This window comes from Lissotriton helveticus, chromosome 6 (assembly GCF_964261635.1).
Source record: "Lissotriton helveticus chromosome 6, aLisHel1.1, whole genome shotgun sequence".
Taxonomy (NCBI): Eukaryota; Metazoa; Chordata; class Amphibia; order Caudata; family Salamandridae; genus Lissotriton; species Lissotriton helveticus.
The window spans coordinates 896339786-896356235 of record NC_136067.1 but is presented as its reverse complement, the minus strand read 5'-3'; the positions used below and the strand labels follow the sequence as shown (position 1 = coordinate 896356235).

General features: G+C 45.0%; 1 protein-coding gene across 11 annotated transcripts in view; it reads left to right on the top strand.

Annotated features, from left to right (window-relative positions):
* LOC144763179 (uncharacterized) overlaps positions 1 to 16450 on the top strand; it is a 500850-nt gene that overhangs the window by 305118 nt on the left and 179282 nt on the right. For all 11 annotated transcript variants that reach the window (XR_013596177.1, XR_013596172.1, XR_013596175.1 and 8 more), the window contains one exon: positions 4805 to 4954. Coding sequence is in view for 3 of the 11 variants with exons in the window: in XM_078648526.1 (XP_078504652.1) it covers positions 4805 to 4954 (150 nt within the window). In the remaining 8 variants the exon portion in view is untranslated. The remainder of the gene's footprint in view (positions 1 to 4804; positions 4955 to 16450) is intronic.

The window sequence follows — 16450 nt, the reverse complement described above, 5'->3', positions numbered from 1 at the left end:
CATGTTGTGTGTTTGGATTAGTGTTACGGAGAGTGCCCTGTAGAATGACCTTCATTAGAGAATAATAACCAGTGTGCAGTACAGTGACCCAGTGCATGGGGTCCACCGTGATTACAATAGCGCCCTCGTGACTCCTTAAGGACGATACACAATGTGAAGTGCGGTGCCACGGCACATTCATGGTTACTAAAATTCTGCTGCAGACCAGGACATCACCTCCTATTCCTGGTTTTGTACCCACGTCTTTAGGCGATAGGATCCAGGTTTGAAAGGGACAGTCTGTTTGCCAGTGCAGCATCTAAATCTTTAGCATAGGATCAGCGCTGCCCTAACCATGCTAGGCTGTAAAATTGGCTTCCTATTTTCACATTCATTGTTACTAAAAGAAAATTGTGCTGCAGACGAGGACATCGCCTCTTAAACCTGCTTTTCTACCCACGTCTTTATGTATAGGCTCTATGTGTGAAAGTCTGTTTGACAGAAAATGACAACCGTCCCTTGGTAAAACAAGCTGCTTTACATTCCTCCAAGACTTAGCCTGAAGGCTTCCCTTCACGGCTACCACTAGGATCGTTTTTTAATAAGGTTGTCCGTAACCTACCATCAATAAGGGTCGTTTGGACTGGTGCGACGTGCCCACTAGCATAATGGACAGCATATGCCAGGCAACCTTCTCACGCTATTCTCACATACTTTGCTCCAAGAATAAATGACGCCACTTCCACAGGCACCCCGATGGCTACCTGATCTGGCTAGATCAATGTTTAAGGCATTTTGCACCATCTACAGAGCATCTCAATGAAAAGGAGTACTACTATAAACCAACTGCAAGTAATTCAGACAAAAAACAGGGCTCCTCGCTCAGAGGTAGCACTTCAGATTCCAAAATTATGTTTCCATAAGAAATCCACTGGAGGATTCACTCTCTTGGTCCGAGTGGCAAAGCCCTGGAAGTCAATGCCACCTAAGTCTCGTTGCATTCAGTAATGCATAAAGTTCAGAAGAGAGGAGTTGGATGTTCATGAGATAACCATGTGACGGATCCACCATAGGAATGAGCAATAATTGAAACATCAATACCAGAGCCATCCTGAGCTCCGGGCCCCTCCCATCTAGAAAACAGACCCAGGGACTTGCTGCTGTTAGTGTTTCTAAAAATTCCAATAAACTAACACTCCACAGCAGAATGCTATTCCGAACTGATGAGCAGGGGGGGGGGGGAGGTGCCTAAATGACAGTCCCTACCGTTGCATTCAGTGATGCATAAAGTTCAGAAGAGAAAAGAAAGTTGGATGTTCATGAGATGACCATGCAACGCACCCCCCATAGGAATGAGCAATAATTCAAATATCAATACGCGAGCCATCCTGAGCTCTGGGCCCGTCCTAGCTAGTAGATGAAGAAAGAAACAAACACAGGGACTTGTTGCCTGTATGTGTGCTCACTTCTCGTTAGTGGGGAAGTTATGGCATGACGTCATGGCCTATGAGCCTTCTACTGCTAACAACCTTTGAAAACCTTGTAGGTATGATGTTACTTGTTGTTGTATCATATATCTGGATGCAATGGCAGAAACAGCAAAACACAATTTAAGGCAGCACACCATGCTAAGCCCGGATGTTTAGCTTACGTAATTTTAAAAACGTAACATCGAAGTTCCTGTTGTCCCTACAGTCTGGAAAAACAGGGCACCTGTGATAGGGCTCAAAACAGAGCCCGCTAAAGACCAGTTTAGATTGCCGGTGCTTAGACCCAGCCTTGCGCTCACCTCACTCAATAAAATCTCATTGCTATATTTTCCATCTTTACCAATAGCCTAAATATGAATGGTATTTTATCAAACCAACCGCTTAGAGTAATGCAAACACCATCATTAGCGCAGATTCTGGCATCTCCATGTGAAGAAAGCCCCCCTTAATCATGCTAGCTACCCCTCTATCAATCTCGTCGGACCATCATGAAATTACAAATGATTCCGCACTTTTAAACTTGACCACTAGATGGTAGCGCAGGCAGCTAGATATAGCTTCATGTATGCCAAAACAGAAACCCCATTCCAGACTTTCGTCCATGCAAACCTCATTCCTCTCCCCCTACATGCACGTGTGCACACACAGATATACTACACATATGCATCTAAACATAAACACACACCCTGTCCCTAGTCCCCACTGGACATGCACACATGCAAAGAAAGAAAGGAGCCAACAAACCCTGGTGCAATGTTGTGCTCTGAGGTCGCAAGTGGTGGTACGGCTACATACATACACGGTGACACTAAGCAATCATGGGAAATACTGGAACATGCCCCAAAACAACACCGAGTTCACCAAAAAAGCATTGAGAACCCACCCGTCCGTCTCCATAATAAGGTGCAACCGCACACACAGAGCAGCACATTCAGAAGCAGTCCACTGCTAAACCTGCATCCCATGCATACGCATTGGCGAAATCCTTGAAATACCTGTACAGCCACTTATAATACTGTAACCCTAATATGCACCGATAACAGTGTCCTGCCTCCATATCTATGCAAAATGTCCTATGGAGCAGACGAGTAGTTCATGAATCTCGCAAAAGGCAGTGCAAACTGTGCTGGGTTAAAAGTTATCCTTCCCCCCCATGCGAGAAGAAAGAGGGAAGTCCCTCCCCTGCCAGTGTAGCACCACAGTGGGAACTGAAGGACTTCCCCAGTATTCCTAAATCAGGTGTGCGGAGCATATTACCACATGATTCATTCATGCCAAAGCGCCCACCTAGATCACAGCTGACTCGCACGCGTTAAAATACCTCCACGTGCAGTCCACCTTAATTATGCGCGCAGAACATATTGGTCGCTGCTCCCTTCGTATCAGCTTCACTCACTAGAGAGGTTCTGAGCACCACTGACCAGATTAACTATGCAACTTAAGTAGCATCGCTGACAGGCTTGAAATTGTAATATATCGAAAATTCTTACATGGCCACAACCTGCCTCACACATGAAATCAGTGTTTAAAACGTCACACATAGGAATCTGAAAATCTTGGTAGCTATGGTTTTCTATAGCGTGAACATGAATCAGAGCGCCTTACAAAGCACCAGTTACATTACATAAAGACCTTCATTTTGGGAGATTAAATGATATTTAATGACTCACAGGATGTACCGAGGTTCGAACCCACATCCCCAGTTCGTATAACGTGCACATGAATCAGAGCGCTTTCATAGCACCAGTTACATTACATAAAGACACCTTCGTTTTTTTTTTGTTTTTTTTTTGGGAGATTAAGTGAATTGCCCCCACATACCAAAGTAAAACATTATAGTCATGCTGGATACACTTCCTGTGTTCATCACTCGAAAAGGGTAAAGGTGGGCACTGCCGCTGTGAATTTTATGCTACTTGTAACTGTATCAAAAAGAGTTCACAGCATGTCTTCCAGAAAATGCCATCATTAAGCGGACATGCATTCAAGTGTAAATTATATTCATGCTAATAAAAGGAACCTTAATTCCTTGAAAGAAAGTGCAACACGTATACAATATCTAGTTAACGATAGGCAGATATTAAAGGCATCCATCGCAAACCAGAATCTAACCGAGGATGTTAAAGACTTCAGCCCAACGCTCTCCAAACTGAGCTATTTTTTGGCTGCTCCAGTCCTTTGTGAGTAGTGTTAACCAACGTGATCCCGGGCAGAAGCATTAAATATTTCTCAAACAAACACGCCAATAGGTGTTATTTTAAAAGCCATCTCGCTTATGATTGTACATTGAAAACTTGTTTCGAAAGTTACTGGCCCGTACGTGGATCGAACCCACGACCTTGGCGGTAGGAGCACTTTGCTCTAACAACTGAGCTAACCGGCCAGCCAACCCGAAGCACACTGGAAATATCCACACAATGCGACCTAAATTATGCTGCCAACCAGGCGCACGCTCACCATTTATAAAAGGAAGAGGTGGGTGGAGGCATCCGCTCGCACCGCAGTTGACCGACACAGCTGTTCCTCCGAGGCGAGTTGCCTTCTCCGCCGACAGGCCCAGCACGCATTGGTCTCACGCCAGGCCCAGCTGCTCTCTTCATCCCGGCGATCCGGTCAGGCAACCTCCACGCTCGTCCATCGATGCAGCGTCGAAGCACTTTAGGAGATCCACGTTCCGCCGGACGTCCAAAATCCTCTAACGCCGCCCTTCTAACCGCCCACTTGCACCTGCAAAGAAGAAAAAGGAAAAGAAAAAATTACACAGCCCCACGGTGGGGCGAGGAGCGAGCCTGGGAGCGCGGGCACAAAGAGGCCGCTTCCCGCGCTCCCGAAGCTCTTAACCCCTTCGCCGTCGCGGCCCCGCCCCCTCGCCCCGGAAGTGCACAACTACTTCCGGGGCAAGGGCGGGGGGCAAGCCATCACGAAGGAACCGGGGTATGGGAGGGGCCGGGCCCCGCCATGCCTGCGTGGGGGCCGATTGGCCCCCCCTTTTCTTTCTGTTTGGCACACTGTTTCTTAACAAAACGTTTCTTCGTCGTTATTAATAAAGGTCCTTATTCATGAGATAATCAGAAAATAGTTCAAATACTCTTTGTCTCAGAGATTAAGCACTCGTAATTCTGTAAACAAATGTACATTTCCAAATGCAGTTTCAAAGTCTTGGCAAGTTGTAAAGTTCAAGAAATAATTGTTTGTAATTGACTTCGGCTTTCGTGATGCCTTGCTTCTGAATAGAAAGTCCTTTGATGTAAACAGGTCCTTTTACTTATTCTCTAAGGTACGTACCTTTTGAACTCCAGCGTTTAATTACCGTTCTTTCCTTTGCTTTATTTCAGATGTCACAAAGGTTTTCAGACGATGTGGAAGGGAACCGGAAGGCGAGGACCAGAAGACGGGAGAAAGGATCACTGGAGAATGTGGAGATAACCGATGGTGTCAGGAAATGAACCCGACTCAGCCGAGGGCCTCTGCAGTCTCTGAATCAGGTAAGGGAAACAGGAGCTTCTCTGGAGCGCAGGTGAACAGGACGAACGCCGACGAACACAAGCGCTGCTTAAAGAAATGCTCTGCGTTTTATAGACGCTCATGGGTGGGGCTGCTTGGTGCACGCACATGGAAACGACAAAAGAGAGTTGCCTGTTGACACGTGGGGGAAGGCTCCAAGGGCGGGCACTTTTGTATTACACAAACCAAAGGCCAAATGTCACACAAAAAGCATTGCTAAAACCAAATAAGTACCGAATATCTGATTGAAACATGGAAACATTATCATTTACTAAGCGTTATACAGATGTAGTACATAGATGCTGATTAATGTCTAACAAACAAGTTTCTAACAAAATAAGATACATATTCCTAAGTGCTGACTTTAATGAATTGTTAAAGGACAGGCTGTTTGCAAAGGACACGCCCTAACAGTTACTCCCTTTTTGGGGGCTTAAGACTGCAAAAAGAGAGAATGAAGAAAGGGTTGGGGTGGTGGAGTGGGTGGGGTGGGGAAATATGAAGAATACGGCATAACCTCCATATTCACTGATATTCCAGTTAAAAATCTCAGGATCTTAATCTCAAATAATGATTTCAAATGTTCGCATTATTGAGCATAGACTAACAGGGAGCTCTCCTTTTACACTTGACACAAATGCTGATGGAGATGGAGTCAGCATGGGGAGAGGCATACCAGCATCATTTTAAAAGAACTGTAGTTTGCACCTGTAAACTCCATGTAGTGACTTACGAAATAACATGTAAATAATATAATGATCCAGGAATAGTGTGTCAAAAATGTCTCCAGCTCAGCACACAGAATCGCAGAAGGAGCGTGACTGTGATGCACGGAGCTACTACAAACATTTCAGGGCAGTTGTGCAGCCCTTGAAAGGAAGATAGAATGTCAACCTGGTGTGGGAGGACCTGTGTAAAGTAGTGGAGAGAGTGCAAAAAATAGAGGGCTTGGAGACAGGATTTCAGGTTGAGGTAAACATGCTGAGGGGACAGGTTGTACACCTTACCATGGCCACCGCCATCCTGGAGGACTATGCAGAGGACTCTAAAAACCACTCCCAATTGAATAACCTTCGGTTCTTGAGGTTCCCTGAGCAAGCGAAAGGGATCAACTTGGAAGCTTTCCTTGAAGATTGGATAAGATGGGATTTCATTCTCAACCCTAAGGCCCTCTCAGTGCTCTCTAAAGTGGAATGAGTGCTAACGGATAGACCCCGCCAGGTCTCCGCCAAATGCCCTAATTACCAATATTCTAAATTACAGGGATGGAGACAGCATCTTCAGGGCAGCATGAATGACCACACAAAAGAGGTTTTAAAAGCACAACATCACAGTCTATCCTGATTATACCCTGAAAGTACAAGCTCCAAGAAAATCATATGTATAAGAGGTCAAACAGAATCACTTTGCACTGGGCCTGCAATACATATTGCTCTTAACTGTACGCCTAAAGGTTCTGCTGAAGGGGAAGAGGTATGTCTTTTAACAGTCTGGAGGAAATGTGGTTCTGGCTGGAGATGTGCAGGCAGGGACAGGCAAGCCTGGAACATGTGGGTTGTGCTGCACTGATTCTGCTTGAATTTTGGTGAGTAGGCGGAGGAGAAGATTTGGCAGATGCTGTTGAAGTTCCTTCCCCCAACCCACCAAATTTAGATTGGGGAGGATGGGGCAATGGTGAGAGTAGGGGCATCCTCATTGATGACTCGGAGGCACCACCTATGGGATCAGCCCCACTCCAGAGTGACAATATGGCCCTTGCGGAGATGAGGGATCCTCTGGTGTCCTGTAGAGACATCTTGGGTAGCTGCTGATTGGTCTCTGGTGGCTGGACCCACAAGGGTGAGAAGCAGTATAATCTGACATATCTGGGCCTGGACGGTACTCTATGTACTTTACAAATGAGGGCCACCCTCTAGAGACAACCTAGGCCGGCTTCCCTAAAGGCTTCATACCAAGCCTCCAGGTGACACTTTGACAGTTGTGGCCTATGGACTACAACTGGCCTCTTGGGGAAAGCTGGCAGACATAACCTGCTGGGGGTTCTTTGCTGGACCATACGTGGCTTGGTTACTGCCTCATTTTCATGTTTCTGTGGTATCATTTTGTTTGAGGTTGAATTGTAGAAGGGAGCAGTTGAATTCTGAAGTAAATTGGTTGGAGTTAGAGGGATTATATGGGGCTTCCCCGTGCTATGGGGAACCAACAATCCACCTGGGTGAGCCATCAGTAGGGGAAGAGATGTGTTTGCTTAATTGGAGGGAGGGACAGGAAAGGGCCGGTTGTCCTGACCTGGAAGTTGAGTATGGAATGTTGGACATATATAGAGCATTCTAATCTGACGGGGTGAGTGGGGTGGGAGGCCTTTTCAGGGAGCCAAGTGGGAGACAGCCATAAGCTGATCAAACCCTGCATGAAATGCACACCTATGACCTGGAATGTTTGGGGCATGAACAGATGTTCGTAGCGTTACAGGGTGCATTCGTGTCTTAAGCGATAGAATGCTCAGATTGCCCTGCTGTAGGAAACTGTTAGACTTGGCTTTTTTAGATGGTTCTCTCCCAGACTTTTTGCTTTTAGGCCTCCTGTTTTTGACCCTATTTTTTGTTGGTTTTAGGACTCTGGGCACTTTACGACTGCTATTCAGTGCTAAAGTGCATATGATCTCCTTGTAAATTGTGCTTATGGATTGGTGTTTCCACAATTGGCTTATTTGATTTACTGTTAAGTCCCTAGTATAGTGAACTGTGTGCCCAGGGCCTGTATATCAAATGCTGCTTGTGGGCCTGTACCACTAGTTGTGTCACCCACACAAACAGCGCTTCAAATGGTTCTCAGACCTGTCACTGCAGTGTCTATGCGCAATTGGACTGCCATGCCAACTTGGCAAGGCACCCACTTGCCAGGGCCTAACCTTCCCTTTTCTTATATGTAAGACACTCCTAAGTTAGGCCCAATCTACCCCTGTGGACAGGGTGCAGTGTATGTGAAAGATAGGACATGTACTGATGTGTGTGACATGTTCTGATAGTGAAATACAGTGTATTTCATTGCTTACTGTTGAAAGACTATCTGTCCCATAGGACTGAATGGGGAATAATTTGTACCATCTTGGAAGTATAACTTCCCTTCGAACCAGATAGAAAGATGGATTTAAGTATGTCTGGGCTCATAATATAAAAATGGATCTTTAAGTAAAGATAGTTTTTATATTGTGTGTTTGAAAATACCACTTCTAGAAAGTGGGTATTTTCGTTTTTAGTCATCCTTTGTGCCTCTGCTGGGTTGTGGATTGACTGTTTGGCTTTGGAGTGACAGGGCCTGGGGGTGCACATTATCTCAGAGAGCCACTACAGGGGGTTGATGTATGTCCTGCCTTTCCTTAATGAGTCAGAGCTGGGCTGAATAGACGTGGGCTGCATTCCGAATAGCAGGAGGAGATTTCCTTACACCTGAATAGTCCTGGTCAGCATTTAGAGTGGTGGGAGGAGATTTTACTTGCACCTCAATTGGCCCTGCATCCCTTGCACAATGCTGTCTCCACCTCCAGCTAGGAAGATGGGCCAGAGAAGACAGAACTTGTTTGGACTAAGGTGAGCTGAGAGACTTTTGCCACAAGAAAACCAAGGAAAATGTGGTATAAATATTGGGGCTCAGATCTTAGAAGTTTAGATTACTGCTGAACTAAGTAACCTGCCAGGACGAAATGCTGGCAAAGCTGTCAGGAGGAACTGCCACTGTGCTGCATGCTCCACTATGTTGGCCTGCTGCTTGCTGCTTCTGTCTTGGGCAGGGAATGGACTGGGTTGTACTTTCATCATCCTGCTGTTAGAGTTTTCTTCAAGGGCGCTGTAGATCTTGCCTCCTGTTGCAAGTTTCAGGGAGATAAAAAGGCTTCAGAGAACTAGTTGGAATCAAGGAACCTGCCAAGAAGAGGAGCTGGAAGAACTGCCAGGAGGAGTACTGCTCCTTTGCTGGGTTGGCCTGCAGTTGCTGCTTCTGTCTCAGGCAGTAAAAGGACTGGACAGGAATTTCTGAGCATGGTGCTGAGTATTCCCAAGGGCTTGAAGTAGAGCTTGCCTCCTGTTCTGAAGTCTCTGGGGCCGCAAAGACTTCACCAACCTCTGGGCACAGCCTCTGTAACCGTGGTTTCTGTTGCCACAGAGAAGGAAAAGCAACCAACTCTGTTGCTGGCTCTGTGTCCTGAAGGCACCACAGAAGGTACTTATGCATGTCACACCCGAACCCTGGTCTCACTGACGATGACGACCGCCGCCACCGAGCCAATGCTTGCATCGTGACCTGTGGGCATTTCACCCTGCACCACCTCGCTTCACTTCGCCGCCCTGGTCTCACCGATCCTGTTGCTGCCCGCCTACTTCAACACCCGTGACCGCAACGTGGCTTGAGGGCACCGCCTCGTCCTACACCGCAGTCCGGACCATCTGATATCAAAGACAACGACAGATGGGGGTTTATCGACTCAAATCTAGTAATTCACTGTCTGTTTTTCCAGGAAAACCGAGGAACGGCTGCAAGTTAGGTTGCGGAGTTGGAGGTTTATAACGAGACGTTGCATGGAGAATGTATTTCAAATGCTTTTGGAGTACAGAGGAAGCTAGAACAGGAACTGCTATCTCTGGAGATGGAGTAGGTGGACATGTAAAGTGAATACAGATCTAGAGTCAGATGAAAGACTCCATTTAGCAGTCCTTAAATAACACACAGGAGAGGTCGAGAGCCAATTAGAGACATACACGCACACAACCTACTGGCAGCAGTTGTGCCAAGAAACCGGGAAGATACTGGGGTGCAAGTAAACACATATCCTTAGTCTGAGAAGGGGACACAAGAGATGAAATCATTGACCTCTATAGAATATACAGTGCAGGGACACCTGTAGTGGCAGAGGAAACACTTGAAGAGTATTTTATGGATGCAGGATTGCACGGCTTAACTGTAGATGAGGGGCAACAACTTGACGCACTGCTGGAACTAGCAGAGTTCGACAAAGTGCTGGAGGCCCTGCCACAGATGAAAACGGATGGCTTACCCACAGAGATGCAACAATGGATGGCATCTCAGCTCCTTGAAGGCCTGCTGGAGCTTTATCTTGAGGCTTGGAAGATGGGTTACTGCCATGAAGCATGCAGGAGACAATGATGGTGTTGATCCCAAAGGCAGGGCAAGATCTTGCAAACCTGGCCTCCTACAAACCACTGTCTATGCTAAATATGGATCTTAAATTGCTCTGTAAGGTAGAGGCAAACAGGCAGCACAAGGTAGTGGGCTCTCATACATCCAGGCAAAATACGGTTCATACCTGGACAAACCACAATGTACAATATCTAGAGATTTAGCCAAGTGATGCACTCACTGGCAGGCTTCCCTAGCTCCGCCATGGCAGCTGTGTTAGTCCGCAAAAGGGCATTTGGCAATTGTGGAATAGCAATATCTCTGGGTAGTCGTCAGACACATGGGATTTAGCACCAACTACATTAAATGGGTGCAGCTGGTATACACAGACACAATGGCCATGGCCCACATGAGCTGCGTGGTATTAGAGGTGTGGATCAGGTAAGGGTGTCCATTATCCCTGGTAATATGCTCACTGGCAGTGGAACCATTCGCGTGTCAATTGCGTGCAATACTGAGGCCCTAGGACATTGGCCTAGGTGAACAGAGGCACATTTTGTCTCTCTATGAAGACATGATCTTCTAATCTACTAGAGGGACCGGGTAAGGGCGATGTCTGTGCTACTGAAGTAGCTGGACAAGTTTGCCACAGCGTTCGATCTGCTTACAAACATAATCAAAAGTCACCTGTTCTCCATGGGGTGACTATACCTGCATGAAGTGACTGCCTCAGAGGCTGTTGGACTGAGGAGGGATTCGGACTGGTTCCGACACGTCATCATATGGATTACATGAAAAATTACAGCTTACTACAAACTTAATGCAGGAGCACTGATGATGGGGCTTAAGAACTCGGTAGAGTTCTGAGTTAGGCTACTAGTGTCACTTATGGGCCATGTGTTGTTTGCAAAAAATATGTTCCTTCCTAGATGCCTGTACATAATGCAGAATCTGCTATGCCCGATCCCAATGGCAATATTTTGTCATCTTGACCAGATGCTCAGGCACTAGTTTGTGGCAGGAAAAAGAGGTGAGTGAAGCTGGAGATTCTTAAGTTCCCCTTAATATAGGGGGGACTGGGACTTCCAGATTTGTTCCTAAACTATGCTGCAATGTAGCTGCAGCATGCAGGCAGCTGGTTTGAGGATGAAACCAACTGGTAGCAGAATTTACTGGTCAGTGCCAGCAGGCTGTTCTACAGGAGCTCTTCCTAATGGGCAAAGGTGTTCCCCAGGACCTCCCCTATCTGATACAACGACTGGCAGCAACATGGCACAAAGTAGTCTATAAAACCCAACAAAGACCCCCCTTTGGCAACTCCTTACCGCTGATAAAGTTGAGGCCTTTCTTTGCCTTGCAGATTGTGATGTCATATGCCTGGTGGCAAGACGGAGTCTGTGATAATGGGGGGGAACCTCTTTTGCAATGATAGATTTATCATGTTTTAGTAAGCGCAGGTACAGTTTGGGGTGGGATAAGGATAATTCCTACAATACAGAAGCCTGACCCATGTGGCCCACCAGGTCTGGTCCGCATTCCAGGACAAGCAACGGGCACATGGTGGTGCAGCAGCTGTACATCTAGAGTGTGTGATACCTGTATATAGTTTGTAACTTTTAATGTGTACTTTTAATGTTTTACATTTAATTAGAATTGTTTTATTCTGTTGGGTTTGTTAGTGATATGGATGGGAAATTATTTAAATATAAAGTATTGATTTTTTAATTATTTTTCAATTTTAATTAAATACTACATTGGTAAATAATTGGGTGGATTGTGTAATTGATTCATTAACTTCTTTTATTATAGTTTGTAATTTTTGTTTTTAATTTTGATAATTATAATTGTTAAATACAATTATAAAAGTTAACTATGTAAAATATTTCATTGATTAATTGTTATGTAAATGTGTTGTTTTGAAACAATTGTTAATTCATGGATTAGTGAATTTAATAAAGACATTTTGAAAAGTAGTTTTATATTTATTATTTGCTTCATTGTATTTTTGTTTTAAAGATTAATTAAATATTAGTAATGTTTTTATTTATAACGTGTTTATGTTTTCTATATTAGTGGTTTTATTGGATAGTATGGATGGATGTGTTTTTATTATCAATTCTTTTAATTTTTCCTATATTACTAAAGTAATTTTGTAATTGGAAATTTATAATTAATACATTTTCTATTTTGAATATGTTTAATGTTTATAAATCGTTTTGCATTTTAATGTTTTTTAAAAAGGTTAGGTATTGTAATGCTTTAGCCAACCGCTCCAAATCCAACACTTGCCCTGATTTTGCTTATTTTGGCATCAGAATAGTAAGTCTAACCTGTGCAAAGTCCAACACTTTCTCTACTGTTGCTTAGAGTAAAGGGGCAATAGTGATATTATGAAGAATGCCTCTTGTAGCTTTTTGTGTCTCTGGAGCTTGACCAGGAGGTCAGCCTTATGACCCTTGGAGTCTACTTCTTTGCCCTGGGTTCCTCCCAGGTCAGAGACTGATCTTCCTCAGAAAGTATTCTGAGAAGGCTACCAGAGGATATAAAATGTATGCCTGGCACTAGCCCTTTGGGTAGGAGTAACTGCTGGCACCACCAACCAATGGAGTAAAAGTTCTCAGTCCCACTTTTTCAGCAGTTCATGCCTGCCCAAATGCCATCACACCATTTTCCTCACTCAAAAAATCCAAAATGTTAAACTTCTGCTCCCCTTCTGCAAAGTATGTGTGCCCACCCAGAGATGTGACTAGGCTAATGATAAGTCCCTTCTCCGTTGTCAAATCATTCCAAGGGGAATCTCTCTCCTAAATTGGTTATTATGCCTGCCTGACTGTGAGGACAAAGGAAGGGGCCTGTCTAGGTGGAGAGTATATTAAAGCAAATCATGTTCCTGAGTATAACCATAAAGAGATCATCCTGCCAGAGGAACATAAACACTTCCCCACATCCAAGCTTTTGTCTTTGTTTTGGGAGCAGTTGTCACACCTCATTTGTGGCCAAGCACTTGGAGGTCTGCAGATGAGGGTAATACAAAACAGCCTCTAGTTGCTTTTAGAAAATAAATGTTTTCTAAAAGTTCCCTTTTCATTATATTATCAAAAATTCGACTTTACCATTGAGTGAGGCCTTCAAAATGTTTTAAAATATATTTATTTATTTTATTTATTTATTTTAGAAGTTTTCTATAGCGCTGGCAAGACCCAGAGGTAACAGAGCGCTTTACAGTAAGAGAATAGCATATAATCAACAGAAGCATGACATAAGAAAGGATTTGACAATCAACGAATGTCACAGCAAGGGCTGCATAAATGTACTGCAGAGCTTCTTTGGTTTCAGTGTTCAATGTGCTTTACAGTAAGAGAATAGCAAATAATCGACAGAAGCATGACATAATAAAGGTTTAGACAGTCACTGAGTGCCACAGTAAGAGCTGCATAAATGTACTGCAGAGGTTCTTTGGTTTCAGGGTTCAATGTGGGCACAGAGTTCTGGTGTTGTAGTCTGTTCCGTGTTATCCACAGCCAAGGGAACGGATGAGGAACAAGGATTTGAGTTGGCTTTTGAATTCCACAAAGGACGGTATGGTTCTGATGTGCGTGGGGATGGAGTTCCAAATTTTAGGGGCGTTTCCCGTGAAAGAGCAGTCCGCTGTTCTTTTCTTTCTGGTTTTAGGTAGGATGAGCAGGAGGGAGTTAGAGCTTCTCAGATTCCTGGCTTGGCCAGCTTTTTTTAGTTTTTTTATGCCAGATATTTGGGTTTGCCGGTGTGGAGGGCTTTGTGGGTTAGGCAGGCCGTTCTGAAGTTACTTCGCATTTCTACTGGTAGCCATTTGAGTTCTTTGAGTGCCGGGGAAATGTGATCAGATTTTTTGATGCCGGTGATCATTCTGGCTGCCGCATGTAAAGTTGTTTTGATCGGTGCCAAGTGTGATTTAGGGATACCTGTTAGGATTGCGTTCCCATAGTCCAGTCTTGACAGTACCAGGGATTGAGTGGCCAGTTTGAGATGCGTGTTAAGAATGTATGGTTTGATTTTGTACAGAAGTCTGAGGTTAAAGAATGCACTTTTGGCAGAGTTCTTAATGTGTTTCATCATGTTTAGTTTAGGGTCCAGGGTGACGCCAAGAGATTTAACAGAGCCTGCTAGAGTAAGATTCCCTTTGAGCGCATCGATTGCCTTTAGCCATTCCGTGATTTGAGGGTTGTCGTCCTTGTTCGAGATGACTAGTGTCTCGGTCTTGTCTGGATTTAGTTTCAGATGGTTGTTTGTTAGCCATTGTTGAACATCTTTCAGGACATCATTTAGTCTTTGGATGTCAGAGAGAGAGGAGGTTTCCAGATTGATCTGTGTATCATCCGCGTAGAGGTGGAAGCGGTTGTTGGCTTTATTGAGTAACTTGGAGAGCGGTTCCATATAGATGTTAAAAAGCTGTGGAGAGAGCACCGATCCTTGGGGGACGCCCTTGTTAACTTGCTGGGTTTCGGAGGTGAAGTTCTTGATTTTTATTATTTGCGTGCGGTTGTGTCTGAAGGAGGAGAACCACTTGAGAACTACCTCGCCGAGGCCAGCTCTTTCTTGGAGAGCCTTGATGAGGAGTTTGTGGTCCACTGTGTCAAATGCTGCCGAGAGGTCAAGGAGAAAGAGGAGGCAGCATTTGTCTGAGTCTAGGGATCCATGGATGTCATCTATGATGTTTAGCATCGCGGTTTCTGTGTTGCAGCCTTTTCTAAAGGCAGACTGGTGGGGGCCTAGGAGGTTGATGTTATCCAGGTGTTGTGTCAGTTGATGAAGAACTCAGCGCTCAAGTGTTTTTGAGAGCAAGGGGAGGTTAGATATAGGTCTGAAATTGTTCAGATCTGTCGAGTCTAGACCGGGTTTTTTCAGCAGGGGGGTGACTTGTCCCATTTTAAGGCAATCAGGGACCACTCCATTTTTTAAGGAGCTATTTATGATTTTGCTCCATATAGGTGCAAAAGCGTGCTTCAGTTTCTTGATTAGTAGGGGAGGAATGGGATCTGAGATGTGAACTGATGGTTTGGAGGTCTAGATCAGCGAGATTATCTCTGTATCTAGAACGGGGCGAAAGCTAAGCCAGGGGGTGAGAGAAGAGCAGGGAGAGAGGGCACGGGGTACAGCCGAGCTGCTCTTCATGGGGTGTGATTCGTTGATGTCTAATGATAGTTCGATTCTTGCTATCTTATCGTTGAAGAAGTGTGCAAAGTTATCGCAGAGTTCTTTGGACGCCTGTACAGATGAGGACACTGGCTTGGAGGTTTGTTGTCTGATGATGCTATAAAGTTCCTTCGGTATGTTTTTGACCCTGTCCAGTGCCTCGCGGAAGAAGTTGGATTTCTTATTTTTTATGTGGTTGTTGTACTTCCTACGGGCTGATTGCAGTTAGTCACGTAGGATGGCAGTCGGGTTATTTCTCCATTTTCTTTCTTTGGCTCTTAAGTTTCTCCTTTCTGTGTTGAGGTCATCGTTGAACCATGTTCTGGATGGGGTGGTTCTGCTTCTTTTGAGCTTTAGTGGAGCTAGTTTGTTGAGTAAGGACACTTGCTCAGAATTGTACCGATCAGTGAGATCTTTGGTGGAGAGGTTGGCTTTGTTGTCCGGGAGAAGTGAGTTTAACTGAGCTTCCAGACTATCCAGGGGTACTTGGGAGATGTTTCTTATCCATTTTGGGGGGTCGTGTGGAGGTTGGTAGGAGATAGTGGGGTGATTGATATGAAATAGGATCATGTGGTAGTCTGACCAGTCGACGGGAAGTATATGGTTGACCGTGATAGAGTTCTTTTGCAAAATGATGGCATCCAATGTGGTTCCTTTGTAGTGAGTTTCCTCAGTGCAGTGTTGTTTAAGGTTGTTATCATCGAGGAGGCTAGATAGCGATTGGATTAGAGGATTGTGTGTCTCGTTCCATCGTAGATTCAGGTCACCCAGAATTAGGTTATTGGAGTCGCCAAGTACACCATGAGCTATCAGGTCGGATAATTGTTCTCCAAAAGTGTTGTTTCTGCCTGGGGGGTGGTAGGGCAGGTGACATAGTAAAGAGTCATTGTCTTTGTTCTTGGTGATGGCGGATAGACATTCAAAAGAATCGTAGTCGAAAGAGGTGGTTTCCAAGATGCTCAAACTATCCTTCTGGATGATAGCAACCCCTCCTCCTCGCTGATCTATCCTGTCTTTGGTGATGAGGGAGAAGCCAGGTGGTACGAGCATGTCTAGACAGGGTGGAGATAGCTTATTCAACCAGGTCTCCGTGAGGAACGCAATGTCAATATCGTGAGTGAGGATCGACTCGGCTAGTTCCGTTGCGTTTAGTGAGGCTGATCTGCAGTTGA